The 27,747-nt window shown below is 42.4% G+C and overlaps 1 protein-coding gene across 6 annotated transcripts in view; it reads left to right on the top strand.

Annotated features, from left to right (window-relative positions):
• The window catches only part of LOC134212970 (CD63 antigen-like), a 119,073-nt gene that overhangs the window by 60,674 nt on the left and 30,652 nt on the right, over positions 1-27,747 (top strand). For all 6 annotated transcript variants that reach the window (XM_062691376.1, XM_062691378.1, XM_062691380.1 and 3 more), the window contains exon 3: positions 25,492-25,617. In XM_062691376.1, the coding sequence (XP_062547360.1) occupies positions 25,555-25,617 (63 nt within the window). In that variant the 5' untranslated portion in view covers positions 25,492-25,554. The remainder of the gene's footprint in view (positions 1-25,491; positions 25,618-27,747) is intronic.

Genomic DNA, 27,747 nt, shown 5'->3' with positions numbered 1-27,747 from the left:
GGTGGAAACCTCCAGTTTAATTGGAAATGAATAAATAAATGAAAGCCGATCTTGAATAATTGATGTTGGGAACTTTACAACCATTCCTAGAAACATCCGAGTGAGAATTTTTGGTAATTAGTTCTATCATGAAGTATTTAATTTAGATAAACAAACGGATTGTCATTTTAATTGAATGAAGAATTGTGTGCTACCTCTACATTGAATCTTTATCTTACTTGATCTTAGTGCTGACTCTTGATGATTGAAAAATTATTTTAAGCTCTTTTAATTATTTTAAGCCCTTGGGTCTTCAAGTTTCTACCTGAGCAATGAGGTAATTAGTTGTAAAGGTAAATAAAGTAGGCAATTAAGATCAAATTAGGTATATAAATAGCAGTATAAAGTTTAATTTTATTTAATAGTGCAAGCTGCGAATCTTTTCTTCAAGTTGAGTCAAGTACGAGACACTGAATACGGCCTCACAATTGAGGTCAAAATACGTATCTGCAAAGATAACAAAACGTAGTGGAATTAAATGGAAAATACTAAACTCGTCTTTGACGTCTTGAATCTTATTGGTTGATAATGTTTTCTGTGTTTGCATTACTATTTAAAAAATGTTTTGATCATGTTTCAGAAAATTTTATTAAAAAATCCCTCTGACAACAATATATAGATAGAAACAAGGAAAACCGTCACCTTCTTTTCTGGTTTTGAAATTCCTACAGGTCTAGTCAAACTTCAGGCTTGTTGGAATAACACCCCCAATGGTACATTGCGGCTTTATAGCTTAGTGTTCATAAAGGCTTCACCAGTTAATAACTGCTAGGTTTATAAACCAAGTTATCATTTTTGCATTCGTGTATCATGAGGTGAAATCGAGGGTATTTTCAGGGTCAAGAAGTCGAAAAAATAGAACCCGAAAATTTCCTAGATCGAACTGAGAATCGATCCCAGTGTAGTCTTGTTTTGTAGCCATGTATCTTACCACTAAGCTGAGGAAAACTTTGCTTATCAAATTGCATGAGCCACTAATACAATTGTAAAACATTTTAATAATCGATGCACTTGTGAGTCGTGGTTAATATCTACCGGAAATAGATCTGAGTGATATAACAGTTTGAAGTTTTTGAATCTCAAAACTTATACATTGCATTAGCCATATACATTCCAAAATTTATACTTTTCGATAACTTATGATTGTTATTTGCTGTTTGTTATGGGATCATTCATTAGGTACCATAATGAAGCGTATTAGTATTTTCGAATGATTTTTTGCTCTAACTCATAAGGTTTTTCTTTACGTGCATACGTTTGTAACAAAATAAACAAAACATTTCCTAAAGTTCAAAATACAATCGTTACTCTATTATGGATGTGAAGTTCTTCTATGGTTATTATCTACGTACATATGTTACAAAACGTATACACCGAGGTTGTTTTTGCACGGTTTGAATCAATATACACCTTTAGGGTCAATGAAACAATAAGTTTACCCGCCAAAAACAAATTACAAGAAATCAAAGAAAATTCAGGTGGTATCGAGAAATTAATGAATTCCAACCGTTTAAAAAAGCCTGGGTGTAACACTACGAGTTTCCTGCTCCCGAATGAGTTCGGTTTGAGGAGCCTCCAAGGTCGTGAATTGCCAGAATTGTTAGATGCACCTTACTAATGGGGCAGCAGGGACTATGTCCAAGGGCTTGACGATCCCTCCCCAGGCCATCTGCGAGTTGTGGCGCCTGCCTAGGATGTGGTGGGGTTTGACAGTGGGCCCTGTTAAACCTCTAAAAAAAGCTGCATGTATCCGCAAGTAGGCTCCGCCAAAGCGACCGTGTGCCGCTCAAAGCGCACAAGCCCAAGTCCTGGTGTTAGGTGGGACGCTAAACAGCCCTGACACGACGGCCCTCCGACGAGACAGGAGGTTTGCGCAGGCCCAATAAGCCGCCTTTAAAAACAATTATTACGAACGACATAGAAGATAATACGACTCGATACAATCGGCAACGACCTAGGCGACGAATAAAGGACCACGATTGGAAGCTTGGAACATGGAACTGCAAGTCGCTAGGCTTCGCAGGTTGCAATAGGATAATCTACGATGAATTACATCCCCGCAACTTCGATGTCGTAGCGCTGCAGGAAATCTGCTGGACAGGACAGAAAGTGTGGAAAAGCGGGTATCGAGCGGCTACCTTCTACCAAAGCTGTGGCACCACCAACGAGCTGGGAACCGGCTTCATAGTGCTGGGAAAGATGCGCCAACGCGTGATTGGGTGGCAGCCAATCAACGCAAGGATGTGTAAGCTGAGGATAAAGGGCCATTTCTTCAACTATAGCATCATCAACGTGCACTGCCCACACGAAGGGTGATCCGACGAAAAGAAAGAAGCGTTCTATGCGCAGCTGGAGCAGACATACGATGGATGTCCACTGCGGGACGTCAAAATCGTCATCGGTGACATGAACGCTCAGGTAGGAAGGGAGGAAATGTATAGACCGGTCATCGAACCGGATAGTCTGCATACCGTATCGAACAACAACGGCCAACGATGCATAAACTTCGCAACCTCCCGCGGAATGGTAGTCCGAAGCACTTTCTTCCCCGTAAGAATATCCACAAGGCCACATGGAAATCACCTAATCAAGTAACGGAAAACCAAATCGACCACGTTCTAATCGACGGTAAATTCTTCTCCGACATCACGAACGTACGCACTTACCGCAGTGCGAATATTGAATCCGACCACTACCTCGTCGCAGTATGTCTGCGCTCAAAACTCTCGACGGTGATCAACACGCGTCGGAGTCGTCCGCCGCGGCCTAACATTGGGCGGCTACAAGACGGTAGACTAGCCCAAGACTACGCGCAGCAGCTGGAAGTGGCACTCCCAACGGAAGAGCAGCTAGGCGCAGCATCTCTTGAAGATGGCTGGAGAGATTCGATCCGCCATTGGAAGCACCACAACCGCTGCAATAGGCACGGTGGCGCCGGATCAGAGAAACGACTGGTATGACGGCGAATGTGTGCAGTTAGTTGAGGAGAAGAATGCAGCATGGGCGAGATTGCTGCAACACCGCACGAGGGCGAACGAGGCACGATACAAACGGGCGCGGAACAGACAAAACTCGATTTTCCGGAGGAAAAAGCGCCAGCAGGAAGATCGAGACCGCGAAGAGACGGAGGAACTGTACCGCGCTAATAACGCACGAAAGTTCTATGAGAAGTTGAACCGTTCACGTAAGGGCCACGTGCCACAGCCCGATATGTGTAAGGACATAAACGGAAACTTTCTTACGAACGAGCGTGAGGTGATCCAAAGGTGGCGGCAGCACTACGAAGAGCATCTGAATGGCGATATGGCAGACAACGGTGGCGGTATGGTAATGAACCTAGGAGCACGCGCGCAGGACATGCGTCTTCCGGCTCCGAATCTCCAGGAAATCCAGGAGGAGATCGGTCGGCTGAAAAACAACAAAGCCCCTGGAGTTGACCAACTACCAGGAGAGCTGTTTAAACACGGTGGTGAGGCATTAGCTAGAGCGCTGCTCTGGGTGATTACCAAGGTTTGAGAGGATGAGGTTCTGCCGCAGGAGTGGGTGGAAGGTGTCGTGTGTCCCATATACAAAAAGAGCGATTAACAACTACCGCGCAATCACATTGCTGAACTCCGCCTACAAGGTACTCTCCCAAACTGTATGCCGTCAACTAACACCAATTGCAAGAGAGTTCGTGGGGCAGTACCAGGCGGGATTTATGGGTGAACGCTCTACCACAGACCAGGTGTTCGCCATACGTCAGGTATTGCAGAAATGCCGCGAATACAACGTGCCCACACATCATCTATTTATCGACTTCAAAGCCGCATATGATACAATCGATCGGGACCAGCTAAGGCAGCTAATGCACGAAAACGGATTTCCGGATAAACTGATACGGTTGATCAAGGCGACGATGGATCGGGTGATGTGCGTAGTTCGAGTTTCAGGGGCATTCTCGAGTCCCTTCGAAACGCGTAGAGGGTTACGGCAAGGTGATGGTCTTTCGTGTCTGCTATTCAACATCGCTTTGGAGGGAGTAATACGAAGGGCAGGGATTGACACGAGTGGTACGATTTTCACGAAATCCGTCCAGTTATTTGGTTTCGCCGACGACATTGATATCATGGCACGTAACTTTGAGAGGATGGAGGAAGCCTACATCAGACTGAAAAGCGAAGCTAAACGGATTGGACTAGTCATCAACACGTCGAAGACGAAGTACATGATAGGAAGAGGCTCAAGAGAGGTCAATGTGAGCCACCCACCACTAGTTTCTATCGGTGGTGACGAAATCGAGGTGGTTGAAGAATTCGTGTACTTGGGCTCACTGGTGACCGCCGGTAACGATACCAGCAGAGAATTTCGGAGACGCATAGTGGCTGGAAATCGTACATACTTTGGCCTCCGCAAGACGCTCCGATCGAATAGAGTTCGCCGCCGTACCAAACTGACTATCTACAAAACGCTTATAAGACCGGTAGTTCTCTACGGACACGAGACCTGGACGATGCTCGTGGAGGACCAACGCGCACTGGGAGTTTTCGAAAGGAAAGTGTTGCGTACCATCTTTGGTGGGTTGCAGATGGCGGACGGTACGTGGAGGAGGCGAATGAACCACGAGTTGCATCAGCTGTTGGGAGAACCATCCATCGTTCACACCGCGAAAATCGGAAGACTGCGGTGGGCCGGGCACGTAGCCAGAATGTCGGACAGTAATCCGGTGAAAATGGTTCTCGACAACGATCCGACGGGAACAAGAAGGCGAGGTGCACAGCGGGCAAGGTGGATCGATCAGGTGGAGGACGACTTGCGGACCCTCCGCAGACTGCGTGGTTGGCAAAGGGCAGCCATGAACCGAGCTGAATGGAGAAGTCTTTTATGTGCAGCACAGGCCACTCCGGCCTCTGATGATATATAAACCTTACCAATTGATCGAGTTTACTATTTTACAAATTTCGGTTTTAATTTAGATATAAGTGCGCAATCGGAATCAGTGAAATACAAATGAAAATTTGGTTCAACCTAGGTCGTTTCTCTCTGAACGGCAGTTCATGAATTTTATCAGTCTTTTTGGCAGCTAAGACACGTCGTAAACCCCTCCTGATGAGCCCATAACCATTCCTGTGATAATCAAGTTTTATCTGTTTTTTACTGTACTGCTGGGACCAACATCTGACAGAAACAAAGTAAAAAACTTCGTTGTACGAGAAAGGCAAAAAGGTATAATACAAAACAAACAGTTAGGTATGATTACATTACGATAATATCACTTTGATGTAGTACACAGAAACATATGTTACAAAAAAGATTATCGTTAAAAGTATATATTTTTTTTCAAGATTATTGCTTATAACAATTAACTTGCAACTAACTATCAGTTTACATTTTTCCTATACTGTATTTCAATACATATTAGCCAGATGTTTCAATTTGTAAAGTAAAAGTCATCTTTGCTTCCATATCGCAGTTCTATGGGTGCCCACGCTATGAAACATTTATCTCATCAATTTTTATCCCCCCCATGAGCAACCACACAATCCCACTTGTATTGCAGACATGCGGAAACTGATTGCTTGTGGGCGCCATTAAAATTCCAAAAGACAACGTCCTACTACTCGGTCTACTCTGCTGATGCTTTCGCTAACAAATTTTCCACGATTTCTGTGGGATCATTTTCGCTTGAATCTATAAGCACTTGTGAACTTGGAACATTGGAACGGAAAAGTGGAAATAAATAGACTAGGAAAACCAATTCAATATATAATGTATTGAACTTGTGGTGGAGCATTAGCAGTGATGCGTTGCCCAACGATTGAAGTTTCCCCTATATTTTTTTCGTCCTGTTTTTTTATTTCGAAACAAAAAAAAAGAAATATGTACACTTTTACTGGTTTGTATCTGTTTCAACTTTTGAAAGTCTTTTCCTTATTGCTGTTAGGAGTGCGATTATTCTTTTTTCGTTGATATCGCACCCCACAATATATTGGTACATTGCCGACTCACAACTTACTATTCATTAATCAATACAACATTTATTGAGTGCGAGTTAACATCCATGCATTCATTTTGTATTCTTTTATCATGTGAGTTTTGGTGACCATGGCCTAGCTTTTCACCAAAATTATTCATGCATATGGTTAGCATTGATACTCAATGAGCAACAAAGTGGAGAGAAATTACCACCCGGAAGTTCCCTTGACCGGAACCGGTACGCAAATTCAGACTCTTTTCAGCATGGTATGCTTTGTAGATGTGCGTCTTACCGCTGAACTATGGAAGGTTCCCAAAACGTGATTGCCTTTATAAATTGCTTTTTCCGAAAACGATGGTGAATCGTTCACTCGTTGAATGCGTGCTTTGTAATGACTTCACGCATTTCAAGAAAAGTGAAATCCAAATAAAAAGTAGAAAGGATCCTTTCTTGTGAACATTGAACGTTAACAGTATTTCAGATTGGGGTGAATGGTGGCTAATGCACGGGCGACAGGAGATCGCCTTAATAATGCACTGAACTGAGTTTCGCTCATTTACTAATAACTCAATTTAGCAGCCCAAAAAGTCTCCGGATCTCCAGCAGCTTGTGGCTGACCAACTACGGAAAATGTATTGGAAGTGGTTGAACTCTATCCCAATGTCACCCTTCACAGCGGTAGTAAATCGATTCGATGTAGCTTATTGCGAAAAAGCCAGAGAAAAGCACCCTGGTCCGTCCTCCCTTCCTCCTTCGTTTCGTTTTGTCGAGCTGGCGTTTAGGAACAATTTGAGATTTTTTTTGTTGTTTTTGTTCATCTGCAAATATCAACATCAAAAGCTTCCGATATAGCACGTGCTCGGAAATGATTTTTTTCTTGTTTGGCATTACTTTCAAAAATCGTTTATTTTCTGCCAATTGTTGCCGTTTCTAGAAAAATGTTCTTACACACGTTGTCACCGTTGTTCTATCTTGTGAATGAACTCCAAACATTATTTGTTTCAAAAGTAAGAAATTTGATAGATTTTTGAAAAGTAAATAAAGTAGGTACCAAATATGCTTTGACTATTTTTAACTCGACTTAAGTCCTGTCATTATGCACTTCGAGGTTTATAACCAGGTCCCGCGATGACAACGTACAAACTTTTCTCCTGAACGTAAAGGCGGTTGGAATTATAAAAACAAACCATGTTTGAAATTTTTTTTCGAGTTTCTTTTGGTGGAATGTCTTTGCTTGTCATTACATAGACGGGTAAGTACTATCCCATTTAATTCTACCACTTGATTAAGTGGATTAAATGGGATAGTACTAACTCAAGTGGGTGGAACAAACTATCTTTTTATAGAACCGATAGTAGACGCAAAAACCTATAGACGAAAAAAAATTTTGAAACGGCAAACCGTTTGGTAACAAAACATTATCGGATGGCATATCTAAAGATTTTTCAACGGTTTGGTTTGGTCATTAGTTTTGTATACACTAGTCAGTAGTCCTACCATGTGCCTCCACGCTCTGACCAAACTAAAATAAATAATGTCGTGGCCGAGCGAATATCCTTAGGACATCCGTCGAATATCTGAATTATCATGGGCTGTGTACTTACAACTATGCTCTGACAGAACGAGTAGCTCTAGTGATACATAGATGATGTACCTAATATTCAACCTAATCGTCTCTTTATTTGTTTTGTTTTGTCAATCGAGTTCATATTCGTGTGCTAATGGGCGCCTACTATTCGAACGCCGATTGCTTTGATTTAGAAATTCAAATCCATTCAAACAATTCATGATTTCATTTCGTATCTCCGATTATTATTTTAACACAATCCGCTACTACCACAACATGGACTGCTGCGTGCAGATTTTTCTGACGGCACTAACGATTCATTTTTAAAAGGTATTTCATTCTATCGTTAAGGTCACTCATGACGGAATCCAAGTTTCAAAGTGCTCGCGTTTTCGGGGGCACACCACTTGGTACGGAGGCGGCGCACTACTGTCATTTTTGTTGATTTGCTGCATCGCAGCATGCGTGAAAAAATAAAAATGACAGTTGTGCGTTGCTTCAGTATCGAGTGGTGTGCCCCCGAAAACGCGAGCACTTTGAAACTTGGATTCCGTCAGGAGTGACCTTAAACGGTTTAACTGTCTAAGACGAGAAAAAAAAATTAAGCTCTTTTTAGTGGAATGTATTCAACCGTCTAAGACGAGTTTAGTACTCTCCATTTAATTCCACTATGTTTTGTTATCTTATTCAGATACGTATTTCGACCTCAACTGTGAGGTCGTCTTCAGTGTCTTGTACTTGACTCGACTTGGAAAGTATTAAACTCGTCTTAGACAGTTAAAGACACTAAAAGAGCTTAAATTTTTTTTCTGAAAAACTTTTAACTGAAATATTGTAGGAGTTTCACATTTTACTAACATGTTTTGTTTTTTGACCTTATGTTTAAGAACTTCACCAATTGTCAATTTAACCTTTCAAGAAACCAAGTGTGTAAGACAAAATTTAATCTACTCGTAATGACTACGAGATGCTTGTTACTACTTGTTACTTGTTACTACAAGACACTTACTACCTCAAAACTGTTGAACAGACATTATCACTTGAGAAATTATTCCTCCATATCGTTCCTACCGCTGCCATTGCCGTTATCTAATATTACTTCCATAAAAGCATCGTCATCATCATCTTCACCGTAGGTATAGCATTTTGTGCTTAACAGCCGTGTAATTTCCCCCCTTGGGCTCCTTATTACGAGCTTCGCCTTGTGCTTACTTGAAACCAGTGCTATTAGTAGGTATTTCATGATGATGTACCGAATTTTATGGAATTATCTTTGTGTTCATTTTACTTTCTTCCAAAGATGCAAACAGAATAGATTAATGCCCTCAGGACTCTCGTTCTTCTAAAAGGCCAAAGCAAATAAGAAAAGCAGAAAATGTCACATATCATTTACATTTAAAAATCAATGCAGTCGTCGCTTTTAAATACCGTGATACTCATTCCATGCTTGGATTTGGTGTGAATGCATGTCTCTGCTGAGTAAGTGCGAGTAAAAAGCTTTGGAGAAATTGTTCACACAATAGTTTGTTTTTAATGTGTGTCAAAACTAGAACTTTAAGTAACATCCAACATCGTTTGTTACGTTTGTCAGGAAATATTCATCAGAGTGACAGAGGAGTAATATTCAATCCTATCTCGCCTAGCTTTCTGTCAATATATTCGCATCCAGTGATAACCGCCGGCATGTGGATTAATATTTGCTTTAGGTCCACGCACTTTAGTCTTCACGTTGATGTTGCTACTGATTTCTTCCTTAGATTTATTTATCGCCGCTGGCAAATTTTCCTATTTACTTCAACTCCAAAAACAACTTTGGAACCGAGAAAACAGCTTTGGAATATAAAGTGGTTGCACAAAATGATCAGGACAGGCGGAAATTTGCAAACACTTCAAATTTGTGAAATATCAACCGATTTCGTTCTACGAGAATCCGTGGAACCAGTTTCGAGCAAAGTGGCCATAGTAATACTTTTTTTCAATTAAATTATATCAATATGACATTGGCGTAAACAAGGGGGGCTACGGGGGCTCAGGCCTACCAACAAAAAATTAGCCCCCCAGTGTTTGAGTCAATTGGCAGTGATATCAGTTTGTAATATGAAATGCAATGTAATAGGATTTTGAATAACGGAAAAAATTGAAGACGAGAGAGTTATCTTCCATATTTATCCAATCATAACGCCATTTCGCTCAGCGACGACGATTTTTCTCGGAAATCTCTTCAGAATATACAAGGGAATTTCTTCCGAAATTCATCGAACAAATATTTAAAATTGTCTTAAACATTTTAGATTCTCTTACGATTTTTTTTCGAAATTTTCTCATTTTTATCAAAATTTCGTCGGGATCTCATGAAATACTTTGGTATTTCTTTAAAAATAAATCTTTGGAATTTTTAAGAAAAACTCTCCTAAGGAAAGTTCTTTTAAATTTTCTAGTGAAATTCTTCAAAATCTCCTCGAAAAATTGTATTCTATTCTATATTAAATTCTGCGAAATTTCTTCGAGAAATTATTTAACATCTCTTTGGAACATTCTTCTCAATCATCTCGAAAATTCCACTGAATTTTTTTCTAAATTTGTTTGTGAGGTAAACTACTTCCTCGGCATTCCAAACGGGGCACAAATGCTGGAAGTGAGGCTAAAATAGCATATATCGTCATTCGTCCCATTCAGGAATGACGTTTGCTTGGAAACTCATCCAAACCATATAAATAACAAGTATTCTCCGACTGGCGACTGGGTCCAAAGTCCAGCCATTTTGGTCAACGTTACGGTTGCACGTAGTTCGTTTATGCGTATTTTTGAATTGGGTTCATCCATTCAGCATTCTTCGATAGGGTGGATCTAATTTCCTTACTTTATTGGGCATTAGGAACCACTGGAGTCCTTGCCGCTGTGCTGTTATCACCGCAGATACCGTTGTCAGAAAGCTGGAACAAAGATGATCAAAGAGATCCTAGCAGAGAGAAAGAAAAAAAAACGCGCGTGCCAGAATAAAATCAGAAAAAAAAGCTGCTACGGTCGGAAGTCCGTCATTGCTAAGAAGCAGTAGCCGCCCATCGATTGCCATCATTCGAATCCCAAACAGTCCTTTTTAGGACTACCAATTTGGCTTTCAAAAGAGTTATCAATTGCTGAAAATCATCACTCAGAACTATTCGCTTTTGTTAGCTTAGCTTGATTGACTGCACACATCGTAGTTGCTAGTCCTGATTGGCTGAGAAACAACAAATATGCACAGCTCACCAAAAAAATACATAGTTTTCTTGGGACTAGAAAGCTATTCTTACTGTACAGTGTACATTTTTTGGAGTTTTTTAAATTCAAGACCAATAATGATGTCGGCCACGTCTTCACAGTCAATTAGGATTAGGGGAGGGAAGTTAGTTCGACACTCATTGCTACAAGAGACCGAGGAATCCTCTGCATCTCCATGAGCGCACTGGAAGGGAATAGTATGTTAGTTGGAAAGGAATTCTAATGGAACTCGCCTTGGTAAGCAACAGACAATTCTCACCTAACGTATTTCACCGGACAAGCAAGAATACGAAATGTTGCATACTATGTAATTTATTTACTTCAGATAGCCTTCTCGATGGCTACTGTAAACTGTGGAGTATCACAATTGTCTTGACTGAGGCTAGCAAGCGCGCGATCCTTACTTGATACTTGATGGGCTACAGCTCTTTGATGAACCTACGCCGAATGAAGTATCCTTCTCCACTGGTCTCGATCCTGGGCAAATCGCTTCCAGTCGCCCTGAACATTGAGCGCCCTCAGGTCCTCTTCAACTGCAAAAAGCCATCGTGTACGCGGCCTTCCACGAAGCCTGCGGCCTCTTCCGGGTTCTCTACTAAATATTATCTTCGCTTGACGTTCTTCCGGCATATGAACAACGTGACCAGCCCACCGTAGTCTGCCGTGTTGTATAAGCTTAATAATATCCAGCCCTTTATACACCTGGTACAATTCGTGATTCATGCGACGCCGCCAGATACCGTTCTCCTGTTTACCGCCGAGTATTGTCCGCAGCACCTTACGCTCAAACACTCCGAGAGCTCTCCGATCAGCCTCCTTTAACGTCCATGTCTCATGGCCGTATAAAGCCACCGGAAGAATCAGAGTAGTATACAGCGCGAGTTTTGTTCTCGTTTGCAGACTACGGGACTTAAGCTGGTTACGAAGTCCGTAATAAGCCCTATTTGCAGCTGCAATACGCCTTTTCACCTCGCGGGTAACATCATTATCGCACGTCACTAATGTTCCAAGATACACAAATTCTTCTACCACTTCAAATTTTTCACCATCCAGCACTATTTCGCTACCACCACCACTAATGAACCCACGTTGATTGCCAGCGACCATGTACTTCGTTTTGCTGGTATTGATCGTGAGTCCAATCCTCGCTGTCTCCCTCTTAAAAGGCGCAAAAGCCTCTTCCACGGCACGGCGATCAATTCCGATAATATCGATATCGTCCGCAAATCCCAGGAGCATATGCGATTTTGTGATAATGGTACCGCTTCTTTGCACACCAGCTCTCCTAATCGCTCCCTCGAGCGCTATATTGAACAGTAGGTTCGCGCGATCCACCGAACACCAAATAGATAACTTTTCATTTCTTTGACGGATAAAACACTGTACTTATCCGATGACTTTTGCAAACTATGGATGATCGCGCTTGTCTCGACTAGAGATGTCGTAAATTAATCGATTACTTCGATCGATCGATTAATCGTTGAAATAGTCGATTAATTTTGAATCGATCATTACCTAACGATTAATCGATTCAATAATCGAGAGAGATCGAGAGTAATCGATTTGTTACTAATCGATTAATCAGGATTTTACGACATCATAAGGATGTCGCAAATTAATTGATTACTTCGATTAATCGATTCATCGTTGTAATAATCGATTAATTTTGAATCGATTATTATCCAACGATCAATCGATTCAATAATCGACAGGAATCGAGAGTAATCGATTAGTAACTAATCGATTAATCAGGATTTTACGACATCTCTAGTCTCGACCGGAGCCAAGAGCAATAGCCCCAGAACTATTCGATTCTGTTCCCCCAAAACTATTCGTTTATGTTTGGCTCTTTGGAGATAATTTGTCTCAAATTAACTCTCTTGTATACAATGCTGGTCTTTAAAAGGTTCATTTTTATTATAGCCCCTTTTCAATCAAAGCAACGGCCGAATCTTTACCTTGGGGCAGCGGTTCTCAACCTGGGGTACATGTACCCCTGGGGGTACCTTTGCTGGCCCCAGGGGGTACCTTGAACAAAAGGGCATAATAACGGATGTATCACAATTATTATTCAATATTATTGATACAGTTTTGATAATTGGGTATTTTTTTATTTCAAAACTTTGTCTTGAACAGAATATATTTGGCGATCAGTAGATTGAAGCCAATTGAATCCTGCCGTTCACATCCAGCACAGTGTATGAAGGGCTGCGGGACAAAAGACCAACAGAATAAAACGTCGAATGAACAAATTTTAAACATCTTCTACTTGATCGAAACAAAATAATGAATGATATGTTAAGAATATCATCATTCCACGTCGAGCATCCGTGCGAGACGGTTGTAAGTCCGCGTACGGTCTGCTTCTCATTCGGTTTTTTTCCTGAAGTACAGGTAGCGGTTTTTTTCGAAAGTGTTTTGAAGCATAGTGCTTGAGTGGAAGTGGTGCTTAGCTGTAGCAGTTAAGTAGCCATTTCGTTGGTTTTGCAACTACGCAAAACTTTGCAGTTTATTCGGCGTCCATCGCAGGCGCAGGCATCATCGTCCCACACCGACAGTCATCATCCATCGTGCGTCTCCACCAACACAGACGCCGCCGTCCTGTCACCATCCATCCACCCAGTTGCAGTGTTGGGTGCGGCGAGAACACCAACAATAGCGTGGTTCGCTTCGACCGCACCACCGCACAGTGTTTTCTAACCCAGGAATTCGTGATCGAAAATGTTTTGGCCATGAAAAGTTGATTTTAGAGTCTCAGTGACTTCGGAGAAAAGTTTCAGTATGTTAAGCTCCATATTCTGGAAAAAAAAATTTTTTGACTAATCCCCCTAAAAGTGAGATGGAAATTCTCTTTCCTCCAATTATGAAGATACATCATTGGTGTCTTCAAGAAAGTTGTAGAAAAAGTTTCTACGAAAAATTTTGCTATATAAATTTTATTTCTATCTACTATAGAAGTCGAGATATGGGTCGTTATTTATGAACGACCACCAAAAAACAGGTTTTCCACGATACTTTCGTCAATATATTTTTTAGATTTTTCAAATGTTCTACAAAGATGTCCGTCGCGATAAAAAACATGAACCTTTCGAAGACAGTTTCTTCTTATTTTCAATATTGACGAAGTTATTGACGATTTTCGGTTCAAAAATGAGCATTTTGACATTAACTGCATACATGTAGGGGCAAAATGGGGCAGAATTTTATTTAGGTAATTGAAAGTATAACTTATGCTCTAATGGTTGCATTGCAACGTATATGTGACATAGCTTGACATAAGTGCCGTATGAACATCTTTTTCTTCTTCTTCTTGTTATATATAAAAATGAATTGGTCTGTATTGTGCATAACTAAGAAACGGCTGGATAGATTTTCTTCATTTCTTCAGCAAATTTGTTTATCAACATGTCCGACGGATTTACAGAATATTTTCTCATGTAAGAATCTCGACCAAAATTGGAAAAAATATGAAAAATTGAAAATAAAATTTGTATGGAAATTTTAAAAAGGTAGATCGCATTCTCGCCTACTGTGCAGGACAAGGTCTGCAGGGTCATCTTGTTTTACCTATTTACTTTTCAAAATATCCGGAATAATAAAAAGCCGGTTTGCTACGTCTAAAACATCACAATATTGCAAAACAGGTTAACAGAAAAGTGTTCCAAAAATTTTAGTTTATTTCTTTTCATTTAGAATTCTCTGGAAATACCAATATCCCGATATATTGGTATTTCTCTATAAAATATCCGTCGATTCGATAATCATTTTCAAAATTTGGACATTAAAACAAGACATAGGTCTGGCGTAAGTGTTATTATCATGAACTAGATGACTCGGCAGACGTTGTCTTGCACAGTAGGTGAGAATGCGTGTTGTGATATGCCTATACAAAATACCCATACAAATTCTAATTTGAATTTTTCATATTTTTTCAGTTCAAGTCGTGACTTTTACACAAGAAAATATTATGTAAGCCCATCGGAAACTGTGATGAAGAAATTTGAACCCGGACGTTTCTTAGTTATGCGGAATACAGACCAATTCATTTTTATATATAACAAGAAGAAGAAGAAAACATATCCATACGGTACTTACGGAAAGCTAAGTCACATATATGTTGCAATGCAACCGTTAGTGCATGAGTTATACGTTCAATCTCCTAATTAAAATTCTGCCCCATTTTGCCCCTACATGTATGCAATTAATGTCAAAATGCTCATTTTTGAACAAAAAATCGTCAATAATTTCGTCAATATTGAAAATAAGAAGAAACTGTCTTCGAAAGGTTCATGTTTTTTATCGCCACGGAGATCTTTGTAGAACATTTGAAAAATCTAAAAAATATATTGACGAATGTATCGTGAAAAACCTGTTTTTTGGTGGTCGTTCATAAATAACGACCCATATCTCGACTTCTATAGCAGATAGAAATAAAATTTATATAGCAAAATTTTTCCTAGAAACTTTTTCTACAACTTTTTCGAAGACACCAATGATGTATCTTCATAATTGGAGGAAAGAGAATTTCCATCTCACTTTTAGGGATTAGTCAAAAAAAATTTGTTCTAAAATATAGAGCTTAACATACTGAAATCTCCGAAGTCACTGAGCCTCTAAAATCAACTTTTCATGGCCAAAACATTTTCGATCACGAATTCCTGGGTTAGAAAACACTGTGCACCGGCGAGTGTCCATCGAGCTAGTGTGTGCTGCCAGAACTGTTAGCCGGCAACACAGCAGTGTGAACGCAAGTATTTAAAATTGAGCTCTCTCTCATTGTTCCCCTCTCTTCTCCATCTCATTGGAATAGTTTTTTTCTTTCTTTTTACTCGTCTTCCCCTCTGTTCCAAATTATTATTTTGTTTGTGTGTGTTTTTTTTCTGTCCTTGTGATAATTGTTTAGTTTTAAAATAGATTGTGCCTCGCTGCAGCGGCGCATTTCGTGTCCGCAATGCGCGAAGGCGAAGATGGCGGGGGTACTTCGTATTCCATGTCAGATGTTTCGTTGCATTCGGGTGTTCCAAACCAAAACGAAATGGACACCAGCAACGCTAAAATTTCCTCTACGAGCCCCGTCCCAAGGTCTACCCTCACGACTCTAGTGGGCCGTATGTTGTTTTCTTTCGACCCAAAGGCAAACGTTTGAATATCAGCCAGATTAGCAAAGATCTGGATTTTCGTCTGTCACGACCATTGACATGGTTGGGTCCAGTAAACTCCAGTAAACAAAAGTTGGACTGGTGGTGAATGCGTCAAAGACAAAGTACATGCTTGTGGGCGGAACCGAGCGCGACAGGGCCCGCCTGGGGAGCAGTGTTACGATAGACGGGGATACCTTCGAGGTGGTCGAGGAATTCGTCTACCTCGGATCCTTGCTAACGGCTGACAACAACGTTAGTCGTGAAATACGAAGGCGCATCATCTGTGGAAGTCGGGCCTACTACGGGCTCCAGAAGAAACTGCGGTCGAAAAAGATTCGCCACCGCACCAAATGTGTCATGTACAAGACGTTAATAAGACCGGTAGTCCTCTACGGACATGAAACATGGACAATGCTCGAGGAGGACTTGCAAGCACTCAGAGTATTCGAGAGACGGGTGCTTAGGACCATCTTTGGCGGTGTGCAAGAAGACGGTGTGTGGCGGCGAAGAATGAACCATGAGCTCGCCCAACTCTACGGCGAACCCAGTATCCAGAAGGTAGCTAAAGCCGGAAGGGTACGATGGGCAGGACATGTTGCAAGAATGCCGGACAGCAGCCCTGCAAAGATGGTGTTCGCTTCCGATCCGGCAGGTACGAGAAGGCGCGGAGCGCAGCGAGCGAGATGGGCAGACCAGGTGCAGAACGACTTGGCGAGCGTGGGGCGTATCCGAGGATGGAGAGATGCGGCCTCGAACCGTGCATTGTGGCGTCAAATTATTGATTCAGTGTTATCTGTTTAGATGTTAACTAAATAAATGAAAATGAAAATGGGCCACCGCACAGTACTGTTGCAATAAACCTCGCTGTGCATCATGCGGAAGAAGCATGTGGAGGGAGCGTGCAAGACGGCACCGAAATGTGTCTATTGTAACGAAAGCCCTCCACATGATCTTGAAGCTTGCCCAACGTACATACAGCAGCGAATCTACCAGAAGCGGTCTCTTCAGCAACGTTCTCGGCGAAGTTACGCCGAAATGTTGAGGAAGGCCGCTCCTCCACTCGTTTCTGACACCATCTACTCGTCTCTTCCTTTGGACGATCAAGGTAGCTCTGACTCGAGGTTGGAAATGGGGTTCCCTTTGTTTTCAATGGCTCAACGAGGAAGAGAATAAAGCAGAGCCAGCGACCCTCGAAAAGCCTGAAAACAGCCTCAAAGTGAGCCCCAATCCAACATGGTCAAATTCAAAGCAGGAGGAAATACTCAAAAACGATCAACTTTTGTGGTTTCACATCAGGATGATCGAGAGTTTCCACCGCTTCCGGGAACATCTAAAATCCCAGATACCCCATTTTGCGATTTCTCAGCCAGAAAGAGAGCATACAGAGCGAGCAGAAGAACTCCCGAGCGCTCCAATGTTCACACTTTCTGGCATCGTGGAGCTCATCCTCAACTTCTTTGATGCTTCCGACCCCGTGAAGAACATGGTCAAAACTGTTCTTCCTATTCTGACTCCTCTCCTGAAGCAGCTGGCTTCGAAAATGCCCCTCCTCGAGTCATTTGTATCCTTCGATGGCTAACTTAGTCAATAAGGGTAACATGATTTCGATTCTACAGTGGAACTGTCGAAGTATTCTTCCAAAATTAGATATTTTTAAACTTTTAGTTAACAAATTACAATGCGATGCTTTTGCTTTATGTGAAACATGGCTAACACCAGATGTGAACCTTCATTTTCCTAATTTCAACATAATCCGCCGCGATCGGGCAAATCGATATGGAGGGGTGCTTTTAGGGATCAAAAACCAGCACTCCTTCTATAGAGTCGATCTTGTGCCGATGTCTGGCACCGAAGCTGTCGCATGTCAGGTGACTATTCGAGGAAAAGACCTCAGTATCGACTCGATATATCTTCCTCCAAACACCACAATATCTCGCAGAGACCTCTCGCACATCTGCTCGTTTATGCCCGAGCCACGGTTGCTCCTGGGAGATTTTAACTCCCACGGAACAGGCTGGGGGGAACTGTACGACGACAACCGTTCATCAATGATATACGACCTCTGCGACGACTTCAATATGTCAATTTTGAATACAGGAGAAATTACACGAGTGGCTCCTCCAGCAAGAGATAGCCGTCTAGATCTTTCCATTTGTTCGAGCTCATTATCGTTGGACTGTACTTGGAAGGTGGTCCAAGATCCCCATGGTAGTGATCATTTGCCGATCGAAGTTTCGATTTCCAATGGACATAAACAATCTGCTTCCATCGATCTTTCATATGACCTCACGAAGCACATCGATTGGGGCAAATATGCGGACGCCGTCAGCGATGGCATACAGTCGATAGAAGCACTTCCCCCGCGGGAAGAGTACAAGTTTCTATCGCAGTTGATTCTTGAAAGCGCTCTTCAGGCACAACGTCGGCCGGTGCCAGGAGCTTCGGTTCGTAGGAAACCCTACAGCCCGTGGTGGGACATCGAGTGTACGCAACTTTATCGCGAGAAATCCGCCGCGTTTAAAGAATTTCAAACACGGGCGATCGTTCTTCACAAACGATACACCGCGCTCGAAATCCAGTTCAAAAACTGGTCAAAGTGAAGAAGCGCGGATATTGGCGCACTTTTGTTGAAGGTTTATCGCGCGAGACTTCAATGAAAACTCTGTGGACCGTCGGGAGAAGAATGCGCAACGCGTCGTCCGTAAACGAAGATCGTGAAAGCTCGTCGCGGTGGATACTTGACTTCGCAAAGAAAGTTTGTCCGGATTCGGTACCGGTGAGGCAAGAGCTACGTGATGCTTTTGCAGACAGGGATGATATGGATCGTCCTTTTTCGATGATTGAATTCTCACTTGCTCTCCTTTCATGTAACAATTCCGCTCCAGGATGGATAGAATCAGGTTCAATTTGCTCAAAAACCTCCCAGACGTCGCGAAGAGGCGCTTATTGAACTTGTTCAATCAGTTACTGGAGTGCAACATTGTTCCGGATGATTGAGGGAAGTGAGGGTGATAGCCATCCAGAAGCCCGGAAAACCCGCGTCGGATTGTAACTCGTATCGCCCCATCGCGATGCTGTCATGTCTTCGGAAGCTGTTGGAGAAGATGATTCTCTTCCGGCTAGACAAATGGGTTGAATCGAATAGTTTGTTGTCAGATACACAATTTGGTTTCCGCAGGGGCAAGGGAACGAACGACTGTCTTGCGTTGCTTTCTTCAGAAATTCAGCTTACTTTCGCTAAAAAAGAGCAAATGGGCTCAGTGTTTTTGGACATTAAGGGGGTTTTTGATTCAGTTTGCGTCGATGTCTTATCTGACAAACTCCACGAGTGTGGTCTTTCACCAATTTTGAACAACTATTTGTACAATTTGTTGTCAGAGAAGCGTATGAGTTTTTCTCATGGTGACTCGGCAACTTCACGAATTAGCTACATGGGTCTCCCCCAGGGCTCATGTTTGAGCCCCCTTCTTTACAATTTTTACGTCAGAGACATTGATGAATGTCTCATGCCAAATTGCTCGTTGAGACAGCTTGCAGATGATTGTGTTGTATCCGTTTCGGGGCCAACATCGGTTGATCTGCAAGGACCATTGCAAGATACTTTGGACAATTTGTCTACTTGGGAATTCTCTCCGGAGAAAACTGAGATGGTTGTCTTTTCAAAAAACATAAACCGGTAAAGTTCCCGCTCCAACTGATGGGTGAGACAATCACACATAGCATATCTTCAAAATACCTCGGGGTCTGGTTCGACTCGAAATGCGAAATGCACATTGTGTATCTGACACAAAAATGCCAGAAACGGATCAACTTCATGCGATCAATAACCGGAACATGGTGGGGAGCGCATCCCGAAGATCTTATGACGTTGTATAGAACAACCATTTTGTCGGTCCTCGAATACGGTAGTTTCTGCTTCCAGTCCGCGGCTAAAACACACATGCTGAAGCTTCAAAGGATTCAGTACCGCTGTCTCCGTATCGCGTTAGGATGTATGAATTCGACACATACAATGAGCTTGGAAGTACTTGCGGGAGTACTGCCACTAACAGATCGTTTCGCGGAATTATCGCTCCGGTTCCTCATCCGCTGTGAGGTTCTCAATCCATTGGTCATTGATAACTTCGAGAAGCTGCTCGAACAAAACCCTCAATCTCGATTCATGAGTATTTACCACTGGTACATAACGCTGGAGGTAAGCCCTTCTTCGGTAGATACCAATCGTGCTAACTTCTTAGACTCTTACAGTTCCTCTGTTACTTTTGATCTGTCCATGAAGCAGGAGGTTCATGGAATACCAGACTTTCGTCATCCGGAGGACATACCTCCTTTATTTGCAAGCAAATACGGGCCAGTGAAGGGAGAAGCTTTTTACGGACGGCTCAAAAATTGATGACTTCACTGGTTTCGGTGTTTTCAACGTTTTCATAGCGCTTACTTTAAGCTCAAAGAGCCTTGTTCCGTGTATACTGCTGAGCTAGCAGCTATACACTATTCACTCGAGCAAATCGCATCCCTACCTCCTGACCACTTTTCATCTTCACCCACCGTCTAAGTTCCCTGGGGGCTGTTCGGGCAATGGAACCCGTTAAGCCCCCCGCGGATCTTCTAAATGGGATACGGAAAGCTTTGAGTGCCTTATCACAACGGTCTTACACAATCACCATGGCTTGGGTCCCTTCTCATTGCTCGATCTCGGGAAATTAGAAAGCGGACTCTCTGGCTAAGGTGGGCGCTATGGAAGATATTTACGATCGGAAAATCACCTTCGATGAATTTTTCACATTAGTTCGTCAGGAAACCTTGAACAGCTGGCAACAGAAATGGACAAATGGGGAGTTGGGTAGATGGCTGTATTCAATTCGCCCGCAGGTGTCGAAGCGTCCAATATGGGACGAGACTTCATTCGAACCATGTGTCGTCTAATGTCCAATCACTACACTCTAAATGCACATCTTTTCAGAGTGGGGCTCTCGGAAGGAAATCTCTGTGTTTGCGGCGAGGATTATCAGGACATCGATCATGTCGTGTGGGCGTGCGAGGAGCATCGTGGCCCCAGATCTGCGCTAACTGAACATCTCCGGGTCCGAGGAAAACAACCAAAGCCTATTAGGGAAGTGTTGTCAGGCCTTGATCTCGAGTACATGTCCCTGGTCCACCAATTTTTGAAAGTTGCTGATGTAAAACTGTAATCATTGTCTGCCCATTCCCTTGTCTGTCGTACCCCATATCGAATGTCTTCCTCTTGTTGAACATTTCCATGCCTGTCGTTAATCCCTTCCGTATGTCTTCCTCTCGTCGTTGTCTCCCAAAAAAAAGTTTGTTTGTCCCGTTACAGATGTAAAAATGCGAGGAATGTCAACTTTGTGAACATCAGCATAGTAATTACTTAAGCACCCTAAAATCCTTTCCTTTCCTACTGTATTATTGTATTCCCTAACCTCGACTAAACCGCGAGTCTTTCGGTTCCCCAAAACTAACACTATGTATAAGAATCAAGAAATGTATTGTTAAACTTGATTTCGGCTCCGTAACGCTTCACGGCAAATTAGCCTTCCAAATAAACGAAAGATAAAAAAAAAAAATTAAGAATATGCTTCTGAACTAAAATCTAGAGTCTGAAGGTTCTGAAGTCACTATTTGAAGGCATGAAGGCTTTTTTTTCGAAAAAGTCAGTTGCTCGTGCAACAACGAGGATTGTTAGCCTCCTTCTACGCTTCTCAAAAGCCTCCTTGCAAGCAGCTCGGAAACCTCCTTTTAAGAGATCTTCTTTCAAAAGGCTCGGAACTCTCCTTTTCAGAGGCTTCGACGCCTCTTTTCAAGTGGCTCGGACCCCTTCTTTCAAGAGGCTCGAAGGACTCCTTTCTAGAGGCTTGGAAGCTTCTTTTCAAGTGGCTCGAAACTCTCCTTTCAAAGGGCCCGGAAGCCTCTTTTCAAGAGGCCCGAAAGCCTCCTTTCAAGAGGCCCGGAAGCCTCCTTTCAAGAGGCCCGGAAGCCTCCTTTCAAGAGGCCCGGAAGCCTCCTTTCAAGAGGCCCGGAAGCCTCCTTTCAAGAGGCCCGGAAGCCTCCTTTCAAGAGGCCCGGAAGCCTCCTTTCAAGAGGCCCAGAAGCCTCCTTTCGAGAGGCCCAGAAGCCTCCTTTCAAGAGGCCCGGAAGCCTCCTTTCAAGAGGCCCGGAAGCCTGCTTTGAAGAGGCCCAAGCCTCCTTTCAAGAGGCCCAAGCCTCCTTTCAAGAGGCCCAGAAGCCTCCTTTCAAGAGGCCCAGGCCTCCTTTCAAGAGGCCAGAAGCCTCCTTTCAAGAGGCCCGGAAGCCTCCTTTCAAGAGGCCGGAAGCTCCTTTCAAGGCGCCCGGAAGCCTCCTTTCAAGAGGCCCGGAAGCCTCCTTTCAAGAGGCCCGGAAGCCTGCTTTCAAGAGGCCCAGGAAGCCTCCTTTCAAGAGGCCTGGAAGCCTCCTTTCAAGAGGCCCGAAGCCTCCTTTCAAGAGGCCCTGGAAGCCTCCTTTCAAGAGGCCTGGAAGCCTCCTTTCAAGAGGCCCGGAAGCCTCCTTTCAAGAGGCCAGGAAGCCTCCTTTCAAGAGCCCCTGGAAGCCTCCTTTCAAGAGGCCCGAAGCCTCCTTTCAAGAGGCCCGGAAGCCTCCTTTCAAGAGGCCCGGAAGCCTCCTTTCAAGAGGCCCTGAAGCCTCCTTTCAAGAGGCCCGGAAGCCTCCTTTCAAGAGGCCCAGAGCCTCCTTTCAAGAGGCCCAGAAGCCTCCTTTCAAGAGGCCCAAGCCTCCTTTCAAGAGGCCCAGAAGCCTCCTTTCAAGAGGCCCAGGAAGCCTCCTTTCAAGAGGCCCGGAAGCCTCCTTTCAAGAGGCCCAGGCCTCCTTTCAAGAGGCCCGGAAGCCTCCTTTCAAAGGCCCAAGCCTCCTTTCAAGAGGCCCGGAAGCCTCCTTTCAAGAGGCCCGGAAGCCTCCTTTCAAGAGGCCCGGAAGCCTCCTTTCAAGCGGCTCGAAACTCTCCTTTCAAGAGGCCCGGAAGCCTCCTTTCAAGAGGCCCGGAAGCCTCCTTTCAAGCGGCTCGAAACTCTCCTTTCAAGAGGCCCGGAAGCCTCCTTTCAAGAGGCCAGGAAGCCTCCTTTCAAGAGGCCCGGAAGCCTCCTTTCAAGAGGCCAGAAGCCTCCTTTCAAGAGGCCAGAAGCCTCCTTTCAAGAGGCCTGGAAGCCTCCTTTCAAGAGTCCCGGAGGCTTCCTTTCAAGAGGTCCAGAAGCCTTCTTTCAAGAGGCCCGGAAGCCTCCTTCAGGAGGCCAAGAAGCTTCCTATCAAGAGGCCCGGAAACCTCCTTTCTAGAGGCTGGAAAGCCTCCTTTCAAGATGCCCGGAATCCTCCTCTAAAAGGCCCAAAATCCTCCTTTCAAGAGGCCCTAAAGCCTCCTTTCAAGAGGTCCGTAAGACTCCTTTCAAGTGGCCCGGAAGCCTCCTTTCCAGAGGCCCGGAAGCCTCCTTTCAAGAGGCCCGGAAGCCTCCTTTCAAGAGGCCCGGAAGCCTCCTTTCAAGATGCCCGGAAGCCTCTTTTCACGTGGCTCGGACCCCTTCTTTGATGCTCGAAGGACTCCTTTCAAGAGGCTCGGAATCCTCCTTTTAAAAGGCTTGGAAGCTTCCTTTCAAGTGGCTCGAAACTCTTCTTTCAAGAGGCCCGGAAGCCTTCTTTCAAGAGGCGAAGAAGCCTCCTTTCAAGAGACCCGGAAAAGTTAAAACCCTGTCCGTGACGTTTTTTAATATTCGAATTTACAATGTGCAATGTGCACCAGACAGACGTAGTTATACGACAAAAGTACAACTTTAGTCACTTTGCTCAGAATCTGTTTCACGTATTTCACGGAAATACACGAAACCGATTTGTGACAAGAATTTATAAAACAACTCAGAAAAAGCTTTAATTTCTGTACTTTTTCGGAATCTCAAAACATAGACGTTGTTCTACATCAGTATGAAAGGGTTAACATTGTACCCATGTAAGAATACAAGCACACAATAATATTTAGTATTTTTGTCATGCCCTCAAATTTGTTATATCTTCGGTATCCAGCAATCTGATCCTTTGAACGAGTTTTAGAAACCGAGCTATGGTCATTTAAATTTTGATAAAATTTTGCCTGTCCCGATCATTTTGTCCGACTCCTGTAAGAACATAAGGAATATGTTTCTGGCAGCGACGGAATTATGTTGCAAAGATCTTCATACAGTTCAGCTGTTTCCAGTCCATAGATTAACTGAGAGGCATATTTCACCAAACTCTACTCTATTGATAGGCGTATTGCTAAAACGTGATGAAAAACTCATGCCTAAATTCTGGAACAAAACATAACGCGTCCGCTTTGCTCTTTGTAGTGTGGATTGTACGTGGAGGGGCGTACGTTGGCGTAAAAAAAAACTTTTCGCCTCGTATAGATTCCTAATTGAAATGTTAGAAGAAAAAAAAACCAGACAGCTTTTTCGGTTCCTTTGTTGTGTCGAGCCTTCGAGCCGATAAACCTGAATAGGGTTACTGCTCCGGTTCCTCATCTTCATCTTCAATATTCATCATGACAAAAGCAAAATAGCAATTCGACTGGTTTACTATTTATTCAAAATTGTTAGCAAAAAAAACCGAGAAATTTGCACTTTTTTCGAGATAAAATTAATTTGTGGCCATCAGATGGGAAATGGAGCTGTTCTCCTATTTGCTGTTAGTTAATTGTTTGGTTGGGTTGGCTTGGATGGGGGTAATGGCATTAGGTGAAAAGTTGTCTTTTCCAAAGGTTGTTTTGGAGTAGGTACCAATTTGTTCAAGGGCTTCCAGGAAGCCGCATTACATGGATTCAATTAACGACATTCGTCAACCAAGGGGTTACGCGTAATCTACTATTAATCACTCGTTTAACAAGTGCGTTATTTATGACGAGAAAATATTTAAGTTAGAGAATAATTAGTTGCTTCTCTGTTTTCCGCGTAGTAGTAGTTTTCTCCTGAAGCTACCTTCCTCGTGAGAAAGTTTGGGGCTGAAGCATCTGTATTTAGCTTCATTGCCCTGTATTTTTTGGCCTTTTTTCTCACGAATAACATGAATTGACGCTATCAAGACACTCGCACCTTGACCCCACATATTGTACCCATCAACCTACTACAGCTTTCCTTCCTGCAAGAGGGAAGGCATGACCAGATGTTGTATGTCCTAAAAAATGCCAATCGCACCGGCTGAGACTAAAATCATCCATTCTGAAATGGAGGCAGGTATAATTAACTCATCTACTCAGAGGTGTTTGACTGCAACAGATTGGTTGAAGCCATTTAACACTAACGGCAACGACGATAACAATTACTCAAACATTGGCGAAATGTTGTCATTTGCCACCATATATGATGTACTCTATGTGTTTGATTACAGAACAAAATCACCATTCCTAAAACAAACTCTAAAAAAACTCAATTAAAGTTATTTTTTATCGTTGCATTCATTATTCAACAAAACTTTATTCTTTATTCTATACCAAATTTCTCATTATCTCGTTACAGAAGTGCCAACGCTGATTCCTCTACAAAATTTCCACATAATCGCTGCTTCGCAAATCATCCAAAATGCCATCCGTTGGAGTAGCGTGCGTCAGATACCTTGTATTTTTCTTCAACTTCTTGTTCGCGGTAAGTGTGCTATAATATTGGCACAATCATTTACGTAAGTACACACTTGAAACGGAAAGTTAGATTCAACTCGAAACGTCGAACCCGCATATCCTTACCAATGTTTGCACAGCTAAATCCACATATCTCAAGCATATGCCAATTTGTACTTTTCGGTATATATACTAGATAGCATCATCCTTGAACATATAAGGTGAGATGCATCCCAACTAGAATAATCAATAAATGCCTTAAGAGAAACGCAAGAAGCAACAACCGGTAAACTGATTTAATTCAATTTATTAGCAACGTGGATGAAGACGCGAGTCGCCCGCAAAGTGCTTGGAGCGAAATTGTGGCCAAAATTAGTTTTGTTTTGACTAATTCATCATGAACATCGTTTATAGCAAATATAGGTTTTTTAAATTTTTTTGTTTGTCCAGGTTTATAACATATTGGGGTTGATCAGCTGTAAGTGTTTTACTTTTTATTTAAACACAAATATGTGAACATTTACAAAAAGTGCCAAGACTTATTAACATTTGCACGAAAAGTTTCATGATGATAATATGAATTATGAATCTGTGTCGGTTCCTGATAAATGACAATTTAAATTGCAATTCGTGTTTTGGACACCTTTTTAGATAGAGTCCGACCATTGTATACTGACTGTGAGGAACAACGAACATCAGAGCCTCCAAGTATGATATGGCGGCAAAGCTTGGGTGGCTGCCAGAATAAACGCGACAAGCGAAGCAATGCGAAATCACACGCGAAGGATTAACAATAACTATTTTCAGTAATTTAACTGTAAAATCTCACTGACGCATTGTTTCGCCTGGAGGAAACGCGTTTTCTCTGGCCGCACCCTCATGCTAACGAAAGCGGAAGCTTTGCATCGCACCGGTAAAGTTTTCCACGGGTCCGCTGTATTAACGGGTGGAAAACGGACTAAATGGGAAGTTGGATGCCGGTTTATAATCAGTTGCTTTCATGATCCTGCATTTGGCGGAATCATACTAATAAGTTTAATTATCTTTTTGCTTCACTGGAATTCATCAGTTGGTGATGTTGGAAGAACTCTTTGATCTAGACGTGGATTTATGAGAACGCCAAATATCAATACGAAAAAAGGATAAAAGCTGTTGCTAATTATTATACATAGATTTATAAATTTACATAACCAAATAAAAAAATCTTTCTACAAACCAAACCCAATTTTGAATATAATCTATAGAACAATTTCTATAAAATATTATTTTCTATTAAATTTTTCTATATTTTGTGAAGATTTTTACAATTGGTCCGAGGTTTGCCAAGTCACAACAATAATCACCCATGTTTTGCCCAAGATATTGTCGTGTAGTTCTAGATATCCGGATATCCGTTATCCGTTAACCTCATAACTTAGGATATCCTACAACAGAATAATGTACACATGAATTGATTTGAATTAATTTCTGTTTTCCTTTTGCGAGGTTTCACGAGATGGCGCTTGGTGCGGTCTTGCAGAACCCCGACCAATTATTGTTAATTTATAGCTCTCAAAAGAAAGTTATATTTCATCTCAATTTTTTTGTTTAGGTGTTTGTATGTGGAGATTTAATGTTGAAAGTATATTTTGCTATCCATGATACGTATTTCGGATTATACGCCATGTAACAAAAAAAGTTTTTTCATTAACGCCGGTTTTTTTTTTTTAATTTTAACTTATTTTTTTCTGATGGAAGTATTGAGCATTGCATACTCATCGTTTTCAATCACACTTATGTATTCAATGGCTGAACGGTTCTTCATTTATCCATTTTAATTTATGTGCTTATTTTAATTAACTCGTATCATGTATCCTTAATTATGAAAAGCATGCTGTTGCATGTATAAATGATTTCCATAAATGGAAAAAAAAATCAATCAAACCGCAAAATTTCAATTATTTCCGAAGGGCATGGAAAGATTGCTTCTGATTCGGTAGCACCCATGGCTCACCTCAGATGCGAAAACCACACGTGTCAACTACTGTGCAGGGCACCATCAACGTTAATATATTTGGCACTAGCACCTGTGGACAATCATCTTCGCTCAGATAAATATGAAAACAAATGTGCTTAATAGTTTTTCAATTTGTTTATCACTCAAAACTAAGCATATTCA

Source organism: Armigeres subalbatus, chromosome 2, assembly GCF_024139115.2.
Source record: "Armigeres subalbatus isolate Guangzhou_Male chromosome 2, GZ_Asu_2, whole genome shotgun sequence".
Classification (NCBI taxonomy): Eukaryota; Metazoa; Arthropoda; class Insecta; order Diptera; family Culicidae; genus Armigeres; species Armigeres subalbatus.
This window is presented reverse-complemented; position numbering and strand designations above follow the sequence as displayed.